Source organism: Bison bison, unplaced genomic scaffold, assembly GCF_000754665.1.
Source record: "Bison bison bison isolate TAMUID 2011002044 unplaced genomic scaffold, Bison_UMD1.0 scf7180017864330, whole genome shotgun sequence".
Lineage (NCBI taxonomy): Eukaryota > Metazoa > Chordata > Mammalia > Artiodactyla > Bovidae > Bison > Bison bison.
In genome coordinates this window covers 9,424,037-9,444,714 of record NW_011494902.1, presented here as the reverse complement: position 1 = coordinate 9,444,714, position 20,678 = coordinate 9,424,037, and the positions used below count along the sequence as shown (strand labels likewise).

General features: G+C 33.8%; 1 protein-coding gene across 1 annotated transcript in view; it reads left to right on the top strand.

Moving 5' to 3' along the window:
• The window catches only part of LRP1B (low density lipoprotein receptor-related protein 1B), a 1,806,191-nt gene that overhangs the window by 1,542,890 nt on the left and 242,623 nt on the right, over positions 1-20,678 (top strand). Inside the window, exons 61-66 of the mRNA XM_010853706.1 lie at positions 6,138-6,326; positions 7,177-7,325; positions 12,074-12,167; positions 16,953-17,069; positions 17,189-17,308; positions 18,696-18,815. Of these exons, the coding sequence (XP_010852008.1) occupies positions 6,138-6,326; positions 7,177-7,325; positions 12,074-12,167; positions 16,953-17,069; positions 17,189-17,308; positions 18,696-18,815 (789 nt within the window). The remainder of the gene's footprint in view (positions 1-6,137; positions 6,327-7,176; positions 7,326-12,073; positions 12,168-16,952; positions 17,070-17,188; positions 17,309-18,695; positions 18,816-20,678) is intronic.

The window sequence follows — 20,678 nt, the reverse complement described above, 5'->3', positions numbered from 1 at the left end:
TTCCAGGTCTTCTCTGGGTAGGTGGCTCTTTTACCCTCACTACAGTTTTCACCAGCTTCTGGTAACAGATTTAGGAAAGGTCTTAATCTATCATCAGTTCCTTAGCCACACTTCTGTAAATTGTATTGAGAAAATAATATAATCCCTTGTACAAAGACGGACTTCATTCAATTAAAGTCTTCTCAATTATCATTAAAAAATGTGTTCCCTGTTTACTATAGGAAACTTGGCTGACACAAAAAGACTGGAAGAGTTTAAATGTAATGAGAGGAGTTAGACTAATTTTGTTATGTTTCAAGTGTGAAGAAATGTGAAACTTTACTTGGGGCAATGGCACCAAAGTTAAGAAAAATGGAAAGTCTTAAAATATATTAAAAATCAAAACATGATATAATTTAACATAAATATTTTATTTGATATGTTTATTGATTTTAAAGTTTTATGACATTAGGCTTCCAAACTGTAAGTATAGCATGAGGGTCAGGTTGACTTTATCAGATCATTGAGGTTTTCCAAACAATACATAAATTCTTATAACCAAAAGAAAAAATCAACATTCAAGTTACTCTGTAATTTTAATTCTTTCATAAAAGTAACTATATAATTTGGTGGTTACATTCTATGAATTTTTTTCTTCTTTTAAAAATATTTATAATAGTTTTTAAATAAAAGAAGTAAAATTTGCTCTGTATAATATTTTAAAATATCACTTATATCCTTGAAGTAAATCTTAGAGAAAAAATAAGAAAAAACATACAGCAGTAGTAAAATCTCTATTTAAGTACTAACTATAATTTCTATTTAAGATCAAAACTTGTTGTTGTTATTCAGTCACTAAGTCATGTCCAACTCTTTGTGACCCCATGGACTGCAGCATGCCTGGTTTCCCTGTCCTTCACTATCTCCCAGAGTCTACTCAAGTCCATTGAGTTGTTGATGCCATCCAACCATCTCCCCTGTCTCGTCCCCTTCTCTTGTCCTCAATTTTTCCCAGCATCGGGGTCTTTTCCAGTGAGCTGGCTTTTCGCATCAAGTGGTCAAAGTGTTGGAGCTTCAGCTTCAGCATAAGTCCTTCCAATGAATATTCAAGGTTGATCTGAGTCTGCCGTTATTCCAATGCAATATCTTACCCCAAACACCAACTATGAGGTTTTAAACCAACCAAAGATGAGTTTTGTATTATTGGTTCATTTTGTTCTTAAGTATTTAAACTAGGTTAGTCCAAAATATAAAATTAGATTGGTATTATCCAGGAATGCGATTATTTAGCATGATAAATAATATTCAAAAAAATGAATAATAATAATCAAGAGTATTGTAATAGCGTACCTCTAACTGTGAGGCAACAGATAAGCTGAAAGCATATTCTGTACTTTCAATTTTTCTGTTTACTGTAATCACTAGGAACCTAATCAGGATTGCATCCAGCTAGACTAACAGGGAAAAACTCCACAAAAGAATATTTCCTTATTTTTTGCCAAATATCAAATTCTTTCTTCTGATACATGTAGTATATGAAATAAAAATTAGAAGCCTAGTGCTTGAGTGGAATGCTGGAACAGTACAATAAATAATGCTGTTACACAGAACAGAGGCCTCACTACAGAAAGCAGCTTTAAAATAGTTTTTAAATATATAATAAGTACCTGTTAAACTGCAGCCCACACAACACTTCTGTTTTTTCTGTCTTTTGTATGTCTGCTGAATACCTATAAAATGAAAGTTTCTTTGCATTTATTTTTTGCATCTTTCTTTTAATTAAACAAAGGCAGTCTTATGTTTGAAAGGGGGGCATATTATTTTTCTCTTGAAAAGGATAACCATTATCATTTTGAGAAAACATTGACTACTTTTTTCATAAAATCAATGATATCTTAGTAAGAATTTGTTTGTTAAATGTTTCCCTCACAACATCACATTTCATAAATATATATATATAATTTTGTCAGCTCTGCTAACTACCAAATTACATTGCAAGACATCTTTTTGTTGCTCTGTATTATGTATATGTATATAAAATACATATATGTATATACTATGCAAATATATTGTGGGCTTCCCTGGTGGTTCAGATGGTAAAGAGCTTGCCTGCAATGCATGAGACCTGGGTTCAATCCCTGGGTCAGGAGATTCCCTGGAGAAGGGAATCACTACCCACTACAGTATTCTTTTGTGCAGAATTCCATGGACAGAGGAGCCTGGTGGGCTGCAGTCCCGGGGTACGCAAAGAGTGAGACACAACTGAGCGACTAACACACACTTGCATATATATTACAGATATGTTATAGACTTACACACATATATATGTATACATGTACATACGTATCTATAAGGTAAAAATAAGTAAATAGAGATACAACCCAAAATAAGCAATTTTACTTTTCTCATTCTAAATCAGGAATGTTTCTCATAACAAAATATATAAAGCTCAGAATACCTTATTAACTCCCAGTGTAGTCTGAACTCTTCATGAATTGATGGAAAAATAAGCATAGCATTCATTCATTTATGCTTATCATTTATCAGTTAATAGGAATTTTTTCACAGAGACTTTGTCAAATAACTCTTGTGAAGAAATTTTAGGTTCTAAATAAGAAATGAAGGCATACTGCCAAGTTATGAGCCAAACCCTGGAAAACGCAATATGTAAAGGGTTTTGTTTGTTTTGCTCTCTTTTGTTTTTCTTAATTTTTATTGGCATTGTTTGTGGTATTAGGGAACACATCACTGTGTCTTAGTGGCTTGGTGGAGCCACTATATTGCTACAGAGGTGTGAGACTAGATTTCATTGTTGATGTTTTTACTTCATTTATTTTCTCTAGAAGAGAGACTCTGATGGCTGTGTTTGATGCTTGTGGTTTGGGAAATAAGCATGTATACCCAATGAATTGGAGAAGGCAATGGCAGCCCACTCCAGTACTCTTGCCTGGAAAATCCCATGGACGGAGGAGCCTGGTAGGCTTCAGTCCACGGAGTCGCAAAGAGTCAGACACAACTGAACGAATTCACTTTTACTTTTCACTTTCATGCATTGGAGAAGAAAATGGTAACCTAGTCCAGTGTTGTTGCCTGGAGAATCCCAGGGACGGCAGAGTCTGGTGGGTTGCCGTCTATGGGGTCGCACAGAGTCAGACACGGCTGAAGTGACTTAGCAGCAGCAACCCAATGAATAGGCCTGAAGTGAGCTTTTAAAGCCACTAGTGATAGTCCTATTCTTTGTCGATATCACACAAGGAATTGAATCAAACAGATGGTCACTGGTCAAATGGACTACTTTTCTTCACTTTCACCTGACTTTTCTATGTGCTTTGCACATTCAGCTATATGCCATTCTTCTCTGAAATAAGAGTTCATCTTTCTGTTCTCTATTTACTTATATGACTATCTGATAACAGGGTTTCTGGTGGGCAGTCACTGCATACTTAGAGGTAGCAAACTTGCCCTTACCTTAAATTGTCCCATGTCTGAAGATGATAGTAATGGAACTGATTTCAAGTAATTAAATAAAAATGATTTTCACATGGAGCTTAAGAAATTAGTCCCATTGTTTTAAATGCTTGTGTTGGTTTTCTAAGGCTGCCATAGCCTTGGAGGATTAAACCATAAACGTGTATTTTCTCATAGTTCTGGAGATTGGAAGTCCCAGATCAAGATGTGGCAGGTTCGGTTTCTCCTGAGGCCTCTGCCTTTGGCTTGTGTGAGTTAACTGTCTTCTTGCTGGGCCTTCACATGGCCTTTTCTCAGTATGTGCACATCCGGTGTTGCTCTCTTCTTATAAGGACACTGTTATATTGAATTAAGGTCCCACTCATAGGATCTTCATTTAGCCTCACTTACTTCTTTAAAGGCCCTATCTTTAAATACAGGGATATTGAGGTCTAGGGTTTCAACATATGAATTTTGAGAGGACACAATCCAGTTCATAACCACACTTTACCTCACTCAGATGGCTTTCTCTAAGTCATGGCTAGTAACTAAAGTGGCAAAGAACTCAGAAGCCTGCAAATCTGAATTAGATTCAAATACCAACATCTTCATTTACTAGTTTTTTTTTTTTTCCCCCCATCCTTTCTGGTCAAATTACTTGTTTTCCAGATTTTATCTTAGCTTTTTTTAATCTTAAAGTGAGGTCAACTATTTCATGATGGAGCTGTTTTGAGTATTAAATGAATAGGTGTACAAAGTTGGTATCTTTCTACAAGGTTTCTCAGAACTATCGATGCTTGGGCCTGATCTTCCTTCTGGGACTAGAATTGCCTCCTCTACTCATTGAGAACCAGAGGCCTATTTTCTGGCACCCATGGGCTGAATAAATGTGAACTTTAGTTACTTATTGAATACTTCAACAGACTATGCTACTTTTGAGATGCTAAAAGACAAGTTCCTACAATAAGTTCACTTTTGTATAGAAATTAATCAAATCTCTGGTGGACTGAGATTGCTTTAAAGTGGTGATTAACTTTTGTATCCCTAATTAATGATGTAATTACTTTCTTGTCATCTAAGGAAATCTGAGCTGAATATTTCTGAGACTTTCATTTTTTCTGAAAATGTTTATATTTTGGAAAATTTCAAGCAAACACATTTATTGAAAGATTGTTTTGATGATCACATATCACCAAGAGTCATCCAATTATTAACATTTTTCTATATTTGTTTATCTTTCTGAAATGAACTTATATAACTGAAGGGGGAGAATGGGCATAGCTTATATAAATGACTCAGACATAATTCATTTTGGTAAAATGTCCTACTGTTCATCTTTCTTTATCCAATTTTACTTATCACTGTGGCAATGGGTTCCATGTCTGGGAGTTACATGGATAATTCACTTTGAGTTTCTGATCAAAGTGTGCACATCTGAATTTTTCTTAATTTTTTTACATCCTTCATATGCACAGTCTGTTCTGAGATGGATTTCTGACTAGACACTGCATTATTTATAGTAGTCAGTGAGTCTTATTTCTTTTGTTTCTACATTTTCTTAGTCATAGTGAATTCTCCGATCATATTTGGTCCACCTGAGTAAAAATAGCAAATTATTAGATCAAAATGGCTGCTTCTAGTTAATAATATAAATTTACCCAGCATTTAAAAAGTATTACTATAAACCTCCCTGGAAAAAGTGAATTATATTTTAAGTTCTTTAGTTTTTCAGTGACTGTTGAATATCAAACATTAATTCTATCATTAAAATCTAATCTAAACATATTACCTAGATAGTACCCTTTTTCATTAATGAACACTTTGCAGGATTTCTAAAAGTAGATCTGAAAATTTATCTTGAGAAATATTTTGGAATGTTTGTGCAAATTAGGCAATTTCCATTTTCTTTATTTATTGTTTTTTAAAAAAAGAATTGAAGAAACCTCTATCACATTTTAAAACGATTTAACTCCAAACCACCAAACAAATTTGTTGCATCTTATTTACCTGATAGGACCCTGGAATCTTTTGAGTGAAAAATTTACTTTTGTGATGCTCAATCTACTATTGACATTTAAACCCAGTTGTGTCATGAACATATAACTATAAAACAATTTTAATCTGCAACTATACAGGTTTATGATAGTTAAATCTGCATGATACATTGTCATTTGTCGCATTTATATTTCTCCATCCTGATCCTGGCTTATTTTGCAAGTGAAAATAGTCATAAAACCTCAGTGACTAAAATGGTTAATAGTAGTCTTGTAGTCACTCTGTCTCCAGGTAGATAGATGTTTCATCCTGGATATATACTTTAGTCCATTTAAAAGTGTCAGAAGCAGTACAGTGACCTGTGGATTTAAGGAGGATTTTAGTTAAAAACAACTGGATGGAGATATACATATATATAGTTTTTAAATGTTGGATGTTATTTGTTTCTGGTGAAGCAGTCTTTACCTTTAAGCGAGACTGAACTCATTTTTCTTCCCAGTGGTTGGACCAATCTAAACCTGAGCAAAGCAACTTCCTGCGCTAGATCCTGCATTCTCTTAACTGGTAATAAAGAACCTTGCTGGCCTGACAGGTTGTCACAGCAATTATTCACATGAAGTTCTGTCGCAGTTGTATCTGTCAGCCCATGTAGTATTGAATATTTTAACTGGCAGTCTTCCAAGACTGAACATTAATCTTACCATCTCCTATTACAGTCCCTAATCAAGATATTCCAGGGGTGATTGCACTAACATTGTTTGAAGACTACATCTACTGGACTGATGGGAAAACCAAGTCACTCAGCCGTGCCCATAAAACCTCGGGAGCAGACAGACTCTCACTGATTAACTCATGGCATGCCATCACAGATATCCAGGTGTATCATTCTTATAGACAACCTGATGGTAATTATTCTTTCCATGATTTCCATAAATGCATCAACATCTTTTAGTAACATTCCATTTTTGTTTCCTTTAGGGTTAAGAGTAAATTTATTTTTGAGAAGATTATTAGATTTCATTGCGTAGAATAATTGTATAGAATGAATTCATCTGATATCAAAAGCTGCTGTTAAGGGATATGGTTTCAAGATCAATAAAACTGCAAGGAATGTTGATTTGTTGAAATCATATTAAGCTAAATGACATGAGTACATATAGCTGGAGAGGTGAATACTGCATTATTGAAATCATATATTTATAAAATGGTTATAGGATTCCAGTTTCTTGAGTGCTAGGTGAAAGAAACTATATTTAAGTAGTTCTGGGGATCCAAAAATGAGAAATGTATCAAGCATATGTCTAGTAGGAATTTTATCAGGCCATATGGAATAAAGTTTTGATTATTTTGCTGAAAACATAAATTTGGCTTGGAAAAGAGAGCTACTGTACTCTCAGATATAGATCATCATTTCATTATTTTATTTTACATTTATATTTCTAATCCTATGTATACAATCATCCAAAATACTTCCAGTCTCTGTTTATTTTTCTGATGGACACTTTTTTCCTACTAAGATACTCACTATAGTAGAAATGCATTTTTAAAATTATTTAATGGTAAAATAATGTCATAGGATAATGAGTAGAGTTTGTAGCAAAATAAACTTATATTTATAATATTGATGAGTTCTTGATTATGACATTCTATTCAAATACATGTTACGAAGCTCAAATGTCTTATTTCTAATTGCATATTATGTTATTAATCTTGATTATCATGTTTTTTTTTTTTTTGTTTCTTTCTTACTTGTAGTCTTCAAACACCTCTGTACGATAAATAATGGAGGTTGCAGTCATCTGTGCCTTTTAGCCCCTGGAAAGAGTCACACCTGCGCATGTCCCACCAACTTCTATCTTGCAGCTGATAACAGGACTTGCTTATCCAACTGCACAGCCAGTCAGGTGAGTGGACTTCTAGAAATTAGTTCATGGCCTGTATGAGCAAATTATTATAAAGGTTCTGCCTGAGTTTTGTTTACTTAAACCATTTTTGAAACATCATTTTTTTTGGTTTGGTATAACATCAGATAAATATTTCATACATTATAGAGAGGGCCACAGAGTAAGGGAAAAACAATTTGATGCATATTGTTAAAATGGGACTTTAGGAAATACAAATAGGGTTCAATTGGAAGACAAAACAAACATGGAGACCATTCTTACACTGACCTACATAGAATAACTATGCAAATCATGAGTGAATATAGGAGAATGTCCACTCACAGCAGAATCATCAGAAGAGATTTGACCTATTCCAAGATGCCAGGGTGATTGAGACATACGGTTAAGGATAAGAAAACAAAATTCCTAGGTAACCTGTTCTCTATCACCATCTCTACCCCTGTCTCATTCCACAGAGTTAAGTGGTATGGAAAAGATAGTTTTTATAGTATTTTCTAGATATTTTTATTTAAAAATTATATGATCTAAATAATTTCCTTCTGAAATCTTTCTCTTCAAAATGTAATAATTTTCAGTATATTTCAGAAGTTATGTTTTCTACTTAATGGCAGTTACATAGACTTAGCTATTTTACTTCCAAAATTTGAAGAAAAGTCGTATGACATTATAACATTTGATTTTAATATTTGAGTAACTATCTTGTTTAAGATAAAATTGTCAAAAAAATCATGTGATTTCCTTTTAAGAGTGACTAAATTTATTCTTAGGATTCTGTCTTTTGCATGTGTTTGTTTTCCAATTCTAGCAGTGGCAGTGACATTATGGCAAAAGACTGAATTTCTCTTAGGGTGTGTCTATTTTCAAAGAGAGAAGCTAATCCTAGCTCAACTTGCCTCTTAACTTATGACTATGAGGATCACCCATTAAAGAACTACACAAGAGAAAAGATCGAACCTCTCAGCAGTATGTGTAGTGGTTAAGGGGGCAGACTCTGAAGCCAGACTCAATATGATGATAACCCTGACTGCTTTAAGTAAGCTGAGTTATTTAATATCTTGGCTTTGATACTTAACTTCTTGAAGACTCAGGTTTTTCATCTTCTAAATGGGAATGATGATATTTCCAGGCATGTGTTATAAAGATTACATGGGAAAAGTAAGTGTTGTTGTTCTTACCTTAGCCCTACAGTGCAACTGGATTATACTTGAGTATGTGTGCAGTTAGTGTGAGCTGCCATCAGGAGGGTCTGATGTCTAGTTGAAAACATATGTCACAGTCTCTGTTTTATTTGCAAAAAGGGTCACTTGAATTATAATCTTATATAAGCAAAGTTCAATACTTTTATAAAACTAGAAATTTGTCACAATGAGAGATAAAATAAGCAACCTAGAGGTAAAATATGAGAGAAGTCATATCTTTAAAGAAAAAAATTATAAGTTTTGTTAATTTTGCTTAATTTAGACACATTTTCAGTTTAACGTCTGGATTCTTCTGAAATAACCTCTATTCTCTTGATTTGGAGCTGATCAGAGTCCCTCTATTGAGGCCCAACACTGAGGTTGTAGGTGACTTAGGAATGACGCCTGTCTAAGCCACTTACAATGAGGTGAGCCTTCTTACCCAGCTGAAAATAAAGCCAAAGGATGCTTGACACACAGATGAAAATCTTCAACAGCAAAACATATGTAGTAAAACCTGAGCTTTGCTATAGTCAGAAAAGGAGTAAGATGTTTCAAATTCAGTTCAGTTCAGTCGCTCAACCGTGTCCGACTCTTTGTGACTCCATGGACTGCAGCACCCCAGGCTTCCCTGTCCATCACAAACTCCTGGAGCTTGATCAAACTCGTGTCCATTGAGGTGGTGACATTCAAATTACTAAGATAGTAAAGCCTAGAATTATATATACTCAATGGCAAAAAGTCTGATTAGTCAGTTCAATGAAAACATAAATGAACCTAGAAAAGTATTATTCATATAACTAAATTACTTCTCAATTTGGCATCAGTCGTTATATGACTGAAATATTTATAATTTTTCAAATACTCCCAATAGAGTTTTCCATGAATTAAAAAAAAAAAAAAAAAAACTATAGCAAGACAGAACAGTGACAACAGAACTTCATGGATCCGATATCTTTGTTTTCAGTACTTCCTGAATAAAACAGTTATCACTTTGCTTCATTTTTAAGAAAAAAGTTAATGAAGAGTAACATTTCAGCTGCACTGTCAATGAGTGGCTGTCCCTATAAGTCTTGTGGTTTACACAGTCATTTTATCATTGATTCTTTTGTGATATAAAGGGAGGAAAACAAGATATACTGTATACTTCTTGCATAAAAATCAATTCATAAAAACACCATATTTAGTGAGGTAGATTTTCAAATGAAGCAGATAATTTGTGTACTTCAGAATCATATCTTTAAGCATTTTGATATGTATCTTACTAAGGGATTTTGATTTGTCATCATTGAGTGGCTGCAGCCAATTACACATGCCCAAGTATCATTGATTTAAAAAAATAAAATAGGTAAATCACACCATTAAGAATTCTGTTAGGATTGAAAATGAACATATGAAAATCTGATAAAAAAATCAAAATTAGGTCCCATTCTTCTAGTATAAATCACTTTAAATATTATATTTAAATCTTTTTAATTAGAACATTTTTAATAAATTTAAATGAATTTACTTATTTTTAGTGGAGACAGTTCCTATTTTGAGTAAATTTCACTACATGCAGTAATTACATTTTATCCATGTATCCATTTTAGTAGGAACATTTAGATTTTTTATAGCTTATTCTTGTGCATAATTGGCATTCTGCAATTTATTTTATGAAGATATTAGTCTTGAAGAGCATTTGCCATGAAGAATGTTTTGTATTTATATTTATCATTTATCTTTTTAAAGTAACTATATTTAAATATGAAAAAAAAACACCCAGACACAAAATAGAAGAAATCTTCCTCTGAGACTAATGAATAAAATGATGTAGTTTAGCATAAGAAATAATAATAAATATATTTTAGCCTAGCCTTCCCTTAACTCAAAACCTTTTTATGTCCTTATTAAAAATGAAGTGGCGAGCACAATCATCATGTTGTACATCATTCCAACAGTGGATGTTTATTTAAACCAGAAATATTTAGTAAAATTAAAAAATGCATTTAAGTATTTTTTAAATCTTGATTAGAGGGGCTTGAAATATACTCAGGAGACTTGAAATCATCTTACTAATGTACTTTGATATACTGCAATGACTGGAAATGTTTACTGTTCACGGCAATTGGTTTTGGAGTTAGCCTTATATCTCCAGCAGTCATTATGTATAATAGTAACATTCTTCCTCTGGTAGTTTATGAAAACCACAAGAAACATGACCACAGGCTAAGTAAATATGGGAAACTCAGTTGAACTGGGAGATTTTCGCTTGAATTCAGTGCTCTGTTCTCTCTTATATTGCCAGTGGGTGGGGGCGACTTACTCTTTTATTAATATATATTAATAATATATGTATGTGTGTGGTAATCACTCAGTTGTGTCTAACTCTTTGCCATCCCATGGACTATAGCCAATCAGGCTCCTCTGTCCACAGGATTCTCCAGGCAAGAATACAGGAGTGGACTGCCATTCCCCTTTCAAAGGGATCTTCCCAATCTAGGGATTGAACCCAGGTCTCTTGCATTGCAAGTAGATTCTTTACATATATATGTATATATACACGCTTCAGCTCCAGAATATCCAGACAGTTTCAGTAAAGGCTTGCATCAAATTCTGCCTTACTTAAAGATAGTAACAGTATTTAAAATGAGGAAACTTTAGCTTGGTAATCCATTTTCATTAGAGAAAATTGAACCTAGCTTATATATTTCTGTGTTACAAATCTGTCTGGCATGCAACATGCTAAGATAAATGCCACCTTACTTTAGTTACTCACATGGGAATTACAATAGAATTTGTTTTCTTTTTGAAAAGGAATAAATTTTAGAAAATATCTTAATGTTTTCAAATTTCAGAAGAAGGAAAAATCTGAAGTGCTAGAATAAATCTACTAAGTGTATTGACTTTTTTCATGGCAACTATTTATGATGCATGTACTTTCTATATGGAAAATGTGATTTTCTTTAGTTCCTTCTATCTTATGAGTATATACTGTAACTGAATGTTGCTGACAAAAGGACAAGGTTGCGGTCTGAGATCACTAAGGAATAAATTGGCTGAGTTTTCTTGGTCACTGTGTATAGTTGGCCAGTGAGAAGTTAATAGGAACAACGTTTCAAATTAATTAAATTTGCTAAATTAAATTAGTTAAATTAATTCAAATTAGCAAAATGAATTCAACTCAATACCTCTTCCTGACATCTCTGATGATTTTTAGCCATATTCAGTGTTCAGTAAACTTTTTCTGTAGAGAGTCAGAAAATAGCTATTTTAGGCTTTGTGAATCACATGGTCACTGTAGGAGCTACTAAACTGTTGTAGTGGTGAAAAGCATCCATAGACAATATGTAAATTCATGAACATGTCTGTGTTCAGGAAATCTCAGGAGGTTTTCTTGAACAGAGTGCTGTCCTCACTGGTCATTTTGCTCTTGCTGTACGATTACTCCTATGGTGGAATGCTCTAAGACTACTACATTCATGTTTGCAGCAGGAAGGTAGGCTAGGCTGCTGTGTCCTGGTGAGTTTTTAAAATATCCATTATATATGAGTTGAGTTCTATAATCTTTATTTTTTCTTTTTCTCAAAGTTTCGCTGCAAAACTGATAAATGTATTCCATTCTGGTGGAAATGTGACACCGTGGATGACTGTGGTGATGGATCTGATGAACCAGACGACTGCCGTGAGTACACTGGCCGATGTAGGAATTTAGAATTTAGAGCTTAAATTCCCCCCACCTGGAAAACAGAAGCAAGATCATAAGTTTTGGCTTCTGATAGTTTTGCAAACTTGGAATAGAAAGGTTTTATATGTTGCCAGTTAAAAATACAGCAAAAATTCTGGCATTATCTTGTGTATGTCTCTGATCACTATTACATTTACAGTGACACCTCAGCAATTTGTGTTAGTGTTCACTTTCTTGATTTTTTTTTACTTGTGGAATAACTAAACTCTTCATGTAATGATCAACAAAGGAAAAATCATCATGATTTTGACTTGATATATCATTAAGTTAGAAACAAAAATGGGCAGGTTTTCAGCATGCCACTCAATGACTGAAATCTTGCTTTTAAAGGCTACAGCCCTTCAACTTTCCTGTCAGTATTAAAAATACTGAAAAGTCTGTAAAAGTCAGATTTTTCCAGTATAAGTCATTAGTTGGCTCTTAGGCAATTTATAGTGCTCTCAATAGTTGCCTTAAAGTGGCTATCAATTATATCTTGACATTTGGCTTGGTTAAGTGAAGTGAAGTCGTTCAGTCCTGTCTGACTCTTTGCAACCCCATGGACTGTAGCCTACCAGGCTTCTCTGTCCGTGGGATTTTCCAGGCAAGAGTACTGGAGTGGGTTGCCATTTCCTTATCCAGGGGATCTTCCCAACCCAGGAATCGAACCCAGGTCTCCCTCATTGCAAGCAGATGTTTCACACTCTGAGCCACCAGAGAAGCTCCTGGCTTGGTTAGGTGCTTTTTGTTTATTTATATCTATCTTTGGTAACCATCCAAAGGACAACCTTATTAAGCTTGTCGCTGCCGGTGGGGGCCAGATCCTTATTAGAAAGCCCAAGCCAGACAGTGACGTGACTCAAACCATCAATACAGTCGTGTACCATGCCAAACCTGATTCTGATCAGCACTTCTGCACACAGTGTATCATCTATGAGGACTTGTCTAATCATCACCCAGAAAGGGTTAGGCAGGGCAAAGTCTGGATGACTCCTTCCAGCTGGTTTATAGATTGTGTGATGTCCTTTGAGTTGCTCCCTCTTGACAACTGAACTCTCACAGTGTGATACCTTAGTGATTGCACTGTTTTCATCAGCCACATTTTTACAAATAGGTAGACTCATTCATTGGAGAAGGTGGTGGCACCCCACTCCAGTACTCTTGCCTGGAAAATCCCATGGAAAGAGGGGCCTGGTAGGCTGCAGTCCATGGGGTCGCAAAGAGTCGGACACGACTGAGCAACTTCCCTTTCCCTTGGTAACCTAAGATAGACAATCAAGAGACTTTTTAATTAAGTCTCTTAATAGACTTTTTATTAAAAGACTTTTAATAAAGTCTTTTTAAAACTTTTATTTTTAAAATAAAACCTTTTAACAGACAATCAGGAGACTTTTCCTTGATAGCCTTTTATAGTTCACTCCACAGGCCACTCTAATACTGACCTGTCAAGTTGAAGATGCTTGCAGTCAATCATGATAATTCGCTCAGCATCTCAGTGGATTGTTGCCATGATTTGGACTTGACAGTTGAATTCAAGATCAACATCCCTGCACTAAAGAAAGACAATGCATTGTCTTAGTGAAAGCTAGATATTTTCTGATATAGAACTCACCAGCAAATAATTTCAAAACTGTTTTGAAGTTCAGACCTCTAGATGTTTACTTAAATGAGCTATATTACATCTCTCTGGTCACTACCAAGTGTATCAAACATTTGAAGATTTTGTCATATATTTCGTTTATGTGTGGGCAAGCAGTAATAATATTTTTAGTGAGAAGGAAAAAAGCATAAAATAATATATTCAATGAGAAGGAAAAAAGTCATTGTTTTTCTATTATTATTTTTCTTTTTCTGAAAAGTTAATTACCCTTTGATTTTTTAAAATATAGCTTTTGTTTTCACTATGATGGACAACATATGAAGAGAAGTATCTACGAGGCATAGGTACACAATTATGTATGAATCACTTTCTTAAGTTGTTGAATTAAAAAGAATCAAGAATCAAGGAATAAGAAATTATGGTTGAGATTGAGATTTACATATTGAAATGTATTAATGTTCTCACAATAAAGTAAACTCTCCTGTGTTATAGTAAAATAAATACAACTTATTTTTGTAATTTGCAGAAATACACAATTATTAGTTAGTTTAGTTCTCATATTAAGGTGACCTTTCCAGGCCAGTTTTACTGAAGTGTTTTTTAAAGAATTATCCCATAATGACCTGCAGATTAAATCAATAGCACCCCTTCTGAAATATTTACAACTTCTGAACTCTTATTTTAATCTTGACTGAGATTTCATGTTGTAGACATACTGATATGAAAAATAAACTACATATTTAGTATAACAAACTTTTTATATTTATCCACTTTCAGAATATTTGGTGAACAAATATAACTTTAATGTCTTTCAAGAGGAACTGAAGAGACATCTAGTATCTAAGAGTCTCTGTATGATCCTTACCCTGGTTAAATACCAATACTATGTTTTTATTGGTGATATTATCTCTCTGATCTTTTAGTAAATGATCTATTACTTAGAGTTGACAGGTTAACAGCACAGAACATCTGTAGGCATGACACTTTATTTTGAGAGCCATGGTGGGATGGAAAATGATATACACGAGTCTGTGGCATGCTTATTAATAGGACTCATTTCTGAGTAGCCGCATTATCAAAATTTGCAGATATTAAGAACCACTGACAGTACTGATAATTTCACCTGAAAAAGCAGAAAAACTTGATTACAGGTTCACATACTTTCAAACTTCAATAATATTATTTATGTAAATGAAGTTAAAGTGAGGCATCAAGAATTCTCTGGCATCATAAGTTTGTAGTTATACATCCTATAGTAGTCCAAAATATCAAGGATCATTCTAAAGACCAATTTAAAGGTCACATAGGCTTCTCAGTTATTTAACAGACAGTGAAACTCCTTTAAGAGTTAAACCCAACTTATGGAAAGGTTTTGGACAGCCTCATTTATAATGGGCAAGATAATTGTGAGACTGAAGAAGATGGAAAGGACTGTCATAAATTACTTCAAGATGTTCTGTCTTGTCTTACTTATGGCTATGAACTGAAATTTGTCTAAAAATTGCTATCATACACCAAAAAGTTATAAAATAAAGAAAAATACAACAGCAATTATGGGCAAATAAATATTTAAGGAATTCATATATGAAGCAACAGGAAATAGAGGAAATGCACGTTTAGAGAAAATTAAGCATCACCCAGTTTAAACATTAGTGTGATTAATTAATAAATGTTGTAAACTGAAGGTAAATGACTTCCCACACTTTAAGAACTTGCTTCTATGGAAGCCATGCATATATTAAGAGATTTTTTTTAATGTTAAGAAGAATTTATGGCATAATTTATTTTCCAAAGAAAGTTCTAAATATAATTTATGAACATTTGATTGACTGATTTGAACTAATAAACAGCATATTATTAATCTCAAAGTCAGTGATTATTAACATACATAAAGATTATCAGTCAAAAGATAAGTGTTTATTGTAAAGCAACATAGTCTGTGAGAAGACTTCAGAGTCAGATATGGATTTAAACTTCACCTCTGGCACTTGAAACTTGTATATTCTTGGGTGAATTATTAGTATCTTGAGACTTACTTCCCTCATTTATAGAATGAACATGGTGATGTCAGGATGAGAAAGTGTTAGTCACTCAGCCATGTCCGACTCTTTGCAACCCATAGACTGTAGCCTGCCAGGGTTCTCTGTCCATGGGATTTCCTAGGCAAGAATACTGGAGTGGGTAGCCATCTGCTTCTCCTGGGGATCTTCCCAAACCAGGGATCAAACCCGGATCTCCAGCATTGCAGGCAGATTCCTTGTCTGAGCTACTAGGGTAATGCCAAGGTGACAAGGTTATGATGAAATTCAATTAGTAACTGTATGTGAGAAAGATCCTAGCCCAGTGCCTCACACAAACTAGATATTCAGTAGTTCCTACTTTGTTGTTGTTCTTGCTTATATAAAACCAAAGAATATAGCAAAAACTGCTTTATCCTTTAGAAGATGTTTATTATAAAAACATATGTATTATATATAAAAATCTTTACTAGTTATATTGTTCTTTACTAGTTATATCTTATAGTTATAAACAACATATTTATAAGTATTAGTAAGATTATAGGAATAAATATCAACCATTCTTATTTAAAATATGTAGTTATAGAAAGCATTTGCTTTAAATAATGCTAGGGAATATGTATTGAGGACAGATGTTCCTCTGTTAACACATTATAGGCAGGAAAGCAATCAAAGAGAAGTAATTTTTTTAAGGGATATTGAAATAACTTTTAAAAATTTTACAGTAAATTATGTTCTGCCACTTAACCTCCTAATACCATGTCTTTGAAATGAAGAGATATTTAAATGTTTTTCAATAACATATATATATTTACATTTATATGTTGTTAATATCTTTGTTCTTATTGTTAGTTTATAAAATGCAATCTGGAGGCCACCTGAGTTGATCAAAGCTTAACTGCCCTTCTGAATCTGATAGCTATTTGGCTATGAGACAGTCATATTGTGCTGTAGGATATGTATAATATAGTAATATAATATATATATATATATATGTATGTATATATATTATGGATCGATCTATCTATCTATCTAGATTTTCTGTTGAATGCCAGAAAAGCTCTGTTATAAGACTCATGAGCTAAGGTTGTCATTCCATGATACCTGTTATGTTTCCTCTTGTAGCCGAATTTAAATGTCAGCCTGGCCGATTTCAGTGTGGAACTGGGCTCTGTGCTCTGCCTGCTTTCATCTGTGATGGAGAGAATGACTGTGGGGACAATTCTGATGAACTCAACTGTGGTAGGTGATTATATTCATAGCTACTGAACATAAATTGAAATCTTAACTGATTATGTTTGCACCGGTTTAAATTCAGATACAGACTTTAACGCACATTTTTCATTCTTTTTATCTTCTAGACACACATGTCTGCCTCTCAGGTCAGTTCAAGTGTACCAAGAACCAGAAATGCATCCCAGTAAACCTCAGATGTAATGGGCAAGATGACTGTGGGGATGAGGAAGATGAAAAGGACTGTCGTAAGTCACCTCTAATTGCTCTGTCTTATGTCTTTCAACTGAAATTGCTCTAAAAATTACTATTGTTCATCATAAATATATACTGTGTAGAAAATATAACTGCATTGATGGGAAAATAATTCCACATAAATATCTATAGGGATGGATTATTTAAGAAATGCTATATAAAACCAAATAGAAAGTTTAAATGGGTGGATCTTTACTAAAAAGCTACCTGGAAATTATGACAAACACAAAGAAACATGCATTCATCCACATCATCCTTAAGAGAAGCAACAAAAACAAATTATCAGTGATTATAGTGTTTTTTTAAAAATGATATTTTACCTTATTAAGTAGCTACATGTAATTTTCTTCTGTTGATTTAATTAGTTACTTGAAATCAACACCATTTTTATTAGAGATTGCTTTTTTCCTAGTAATAACATACTGAGTGTATGAAAAGAAACAAAAATCTGGGCAAAATATCTGAACAAAATTACTTATTAGAAACTAAATAATGCTCCTCCTAAAATATCTTAACGTGGTACTTCAAAAAACAATAGTAAAATACTTTTACTTCTGTTCACCTCTTATTTCAATATCTCATGAAAAACAAATAATCATAAAATGGAAGGCAGAACAGTTTACATCACATGCATATGTGCCCATAGGCAGGCAGGCATGGACACATGGACACACAGGATCTGAACCATAGGGCAGCTGTCAAGTTCAAGCTTTCAGCAGAACTGCTGTCAACATTTCTGTCTTGCTGAAGTTTTATTTTATTCCTCTAAAACTTTTATCAGTAAATAATGTTCAGTCATCCAGCAATTTGATTAAGATGGTGCATTCAGAATAAAGTCAGTGCCAGTTCTTTATGGTCAGCCATTCTAGGAGCGGATCTATTAAACTGACGAAGATTTGTGAAGCAGTTTATAGTTTCAGTCAGATGTTCGCCTCATCTCTCAAAACCTCAGCACAACTAGAGGTTTTAATAAATTCTATGCTTTTTATTCTCTCATTCACTAATATTTTCTGATTTATGTCTTCCTATTTATAAAAATGTGTATAAATTCTTAAATTTATCTGAAAAAACATATTTTGAAAAAACCTGAATTATTTTTTAAATTTAGTTTCAAGGTATTTAATCAAGGGTAGGGTGATTTTGAAAACTCTTATTTTTATCAAATGCATCATTGAAGAAATATGTTTTATTTATTTCTACTGGATTAGATAAAGGAATACATTGCAGATAATTAAAAGTTAAAACTTATCACCGTCAGGGGCTTATTAATTAAGAGAAGATACATTTTCAATTGATTAACTTAAAATTTATTTATTTTTTTAAAAATTAAAACATCTATTCTTGTCAAAGCTGCATTTTAATAGATGCTTTCCTTTTAAGCTGAAAACAGCTGTTCTCCAGACTACTTCCAGTGTAAAACTACAAAACATTGCATTTCCAAGCTGTGGGTTTGTGATGAGGATCCGGACTGTGCAGACGCATCAGATGAGGCTAACTGTGGTGAGTGTTTTGTGACCACGGATCTTACTTATTGTATTTATCTCATCATCTGAAATGACGAGAGTGAGGCAAATTTGAACACAATTCTGGATACAACTATGGTATCAAAGAGTCCCTAAAAGTTTTATCCCTGTGTTCTCAGGGTCAGTAACCTCAGGTTAGCCATTTTCTAAAAAGCATGGAGGGTTAAGGCAGAAGGGTAAGTATTGTTTTAGCATCAATCAAAACTTTCTTAAAAGGTAGATCTAAAAGGTAAAATAGAACTATCATCTTATGTTAGCATGCTGCTGTTGCTGCTGCTAAGTCGCTTCAGTCGTGTTCGACTCTGTGTGACCCCATAGACGGCAGCACACCCCGTCCCCGGGATTCTCCAGGCATATGCACATGCTATTAGCATTTAATGAATAGAAACAATAAAACTATTTTCTTATTGTTCTGTTGCTGCCGCTGCTAAGTCACTTCAGTCGTGTCCAACTCTGTGCAACCCCATAAATGGCAGCCCACCAGGCTCCCCTGTCCCTGGGATTCTCCAGGCAAGAACACTGGAGTGGGTTGCCATTTCCTTCTCCAATGCATGAAAGTGAAAAGTGAAAGTGAAGTCGCTCAGTCGTGTCCGACTCCTAGCGACCCCATGGCCTGCAGCCCACCAGGCTCCTCCGTCCATGGGATTTTCCAGGCAAGAGTACTGGAGTGGGGTGCCATTGCCTTCCTCGTCTTCTTGTTCTAGACTTCACTTTCCTCCTTAAATGTCATATAATTGTCCTTTTATCCAATGATTATTGTTCATTCTTAAACATGGTCAGGTGTGGGGGGAAGAAAAAAGACAATAAAAGCATTTTCTTGTTTCAGTAGGTGACAGCAATCACTTAAGATAGCATGTTTCTGAAACATTAATATTTTCACTTAAAGTCAGTTGTTTTATTTACAATTTATTATTGCTTATTAACATTGCAGAAATAAATATGTATTCATTTTATTTAAAGCATTTTATTCTATCTTGAAAATGTGAAACAGAAAATGAAAGTTATTGTTATGTGTAACTCATTTTTATCAACATTTAGTAAATATTAATTGAGGCTAATCACTTTAGGTGAATCCAAAAAACTTTGCATTTTGAGGGAGACAAAAAAGCATTTAATATAGTAATTGAATAGAAAAGACAAATTTTGTCTAAACTAAAGAAAGAACTTCCAGGCTTCTAAGATAAAAGTGTCTTAAATGTATGGTCTAGATCCCACCTTACTCTTTCACTCTTCTGGGAGAAATCAACATAATGAAAAACCTTTAGGTTCTTTGAAGTTTCATTATATTGAAAAAAACTCATGAGCTGCATGGATAATCACAAGCAATATTGTATCTTTAAGAGTTGTTGTTGTTGTTGTTTAATATTGTCTCCTGTGTCTTCAGGACATGCAACCACTGTGGCTTATTCATTTTATAGTATCATAAAACCACCATTCATCACTTATGTGGAATTGGTCTTCCTAATCAATTCACATGGCCTCAAACTACATCCATCACCAGTTTGTCTATAACAGTTATCAATTTTGCAGACTACTTTGCAGACTAGTTTACATTACTGGCTATTTTACTCTGTTGTATTTTGTATTTTTGTTTACCAAACGAACATGAAATAGTGACTTATATTACCTATCTGAATAATTTACTGAGTGAATTTTTAAAAATTTTATTCTTGTTCCTCACTTTGATGTGATTTAACTGTTTTGGAACAGTATAGTATTCAAACTGATAATTATTAATCATCATCATAATGCCTATTATTTATGTGATATCCATCTTATGGCCCAAGAAATGTGTTCAGAGCTTTGCAGTGATTACTTCATTTAAAGTCTTTATTATCCC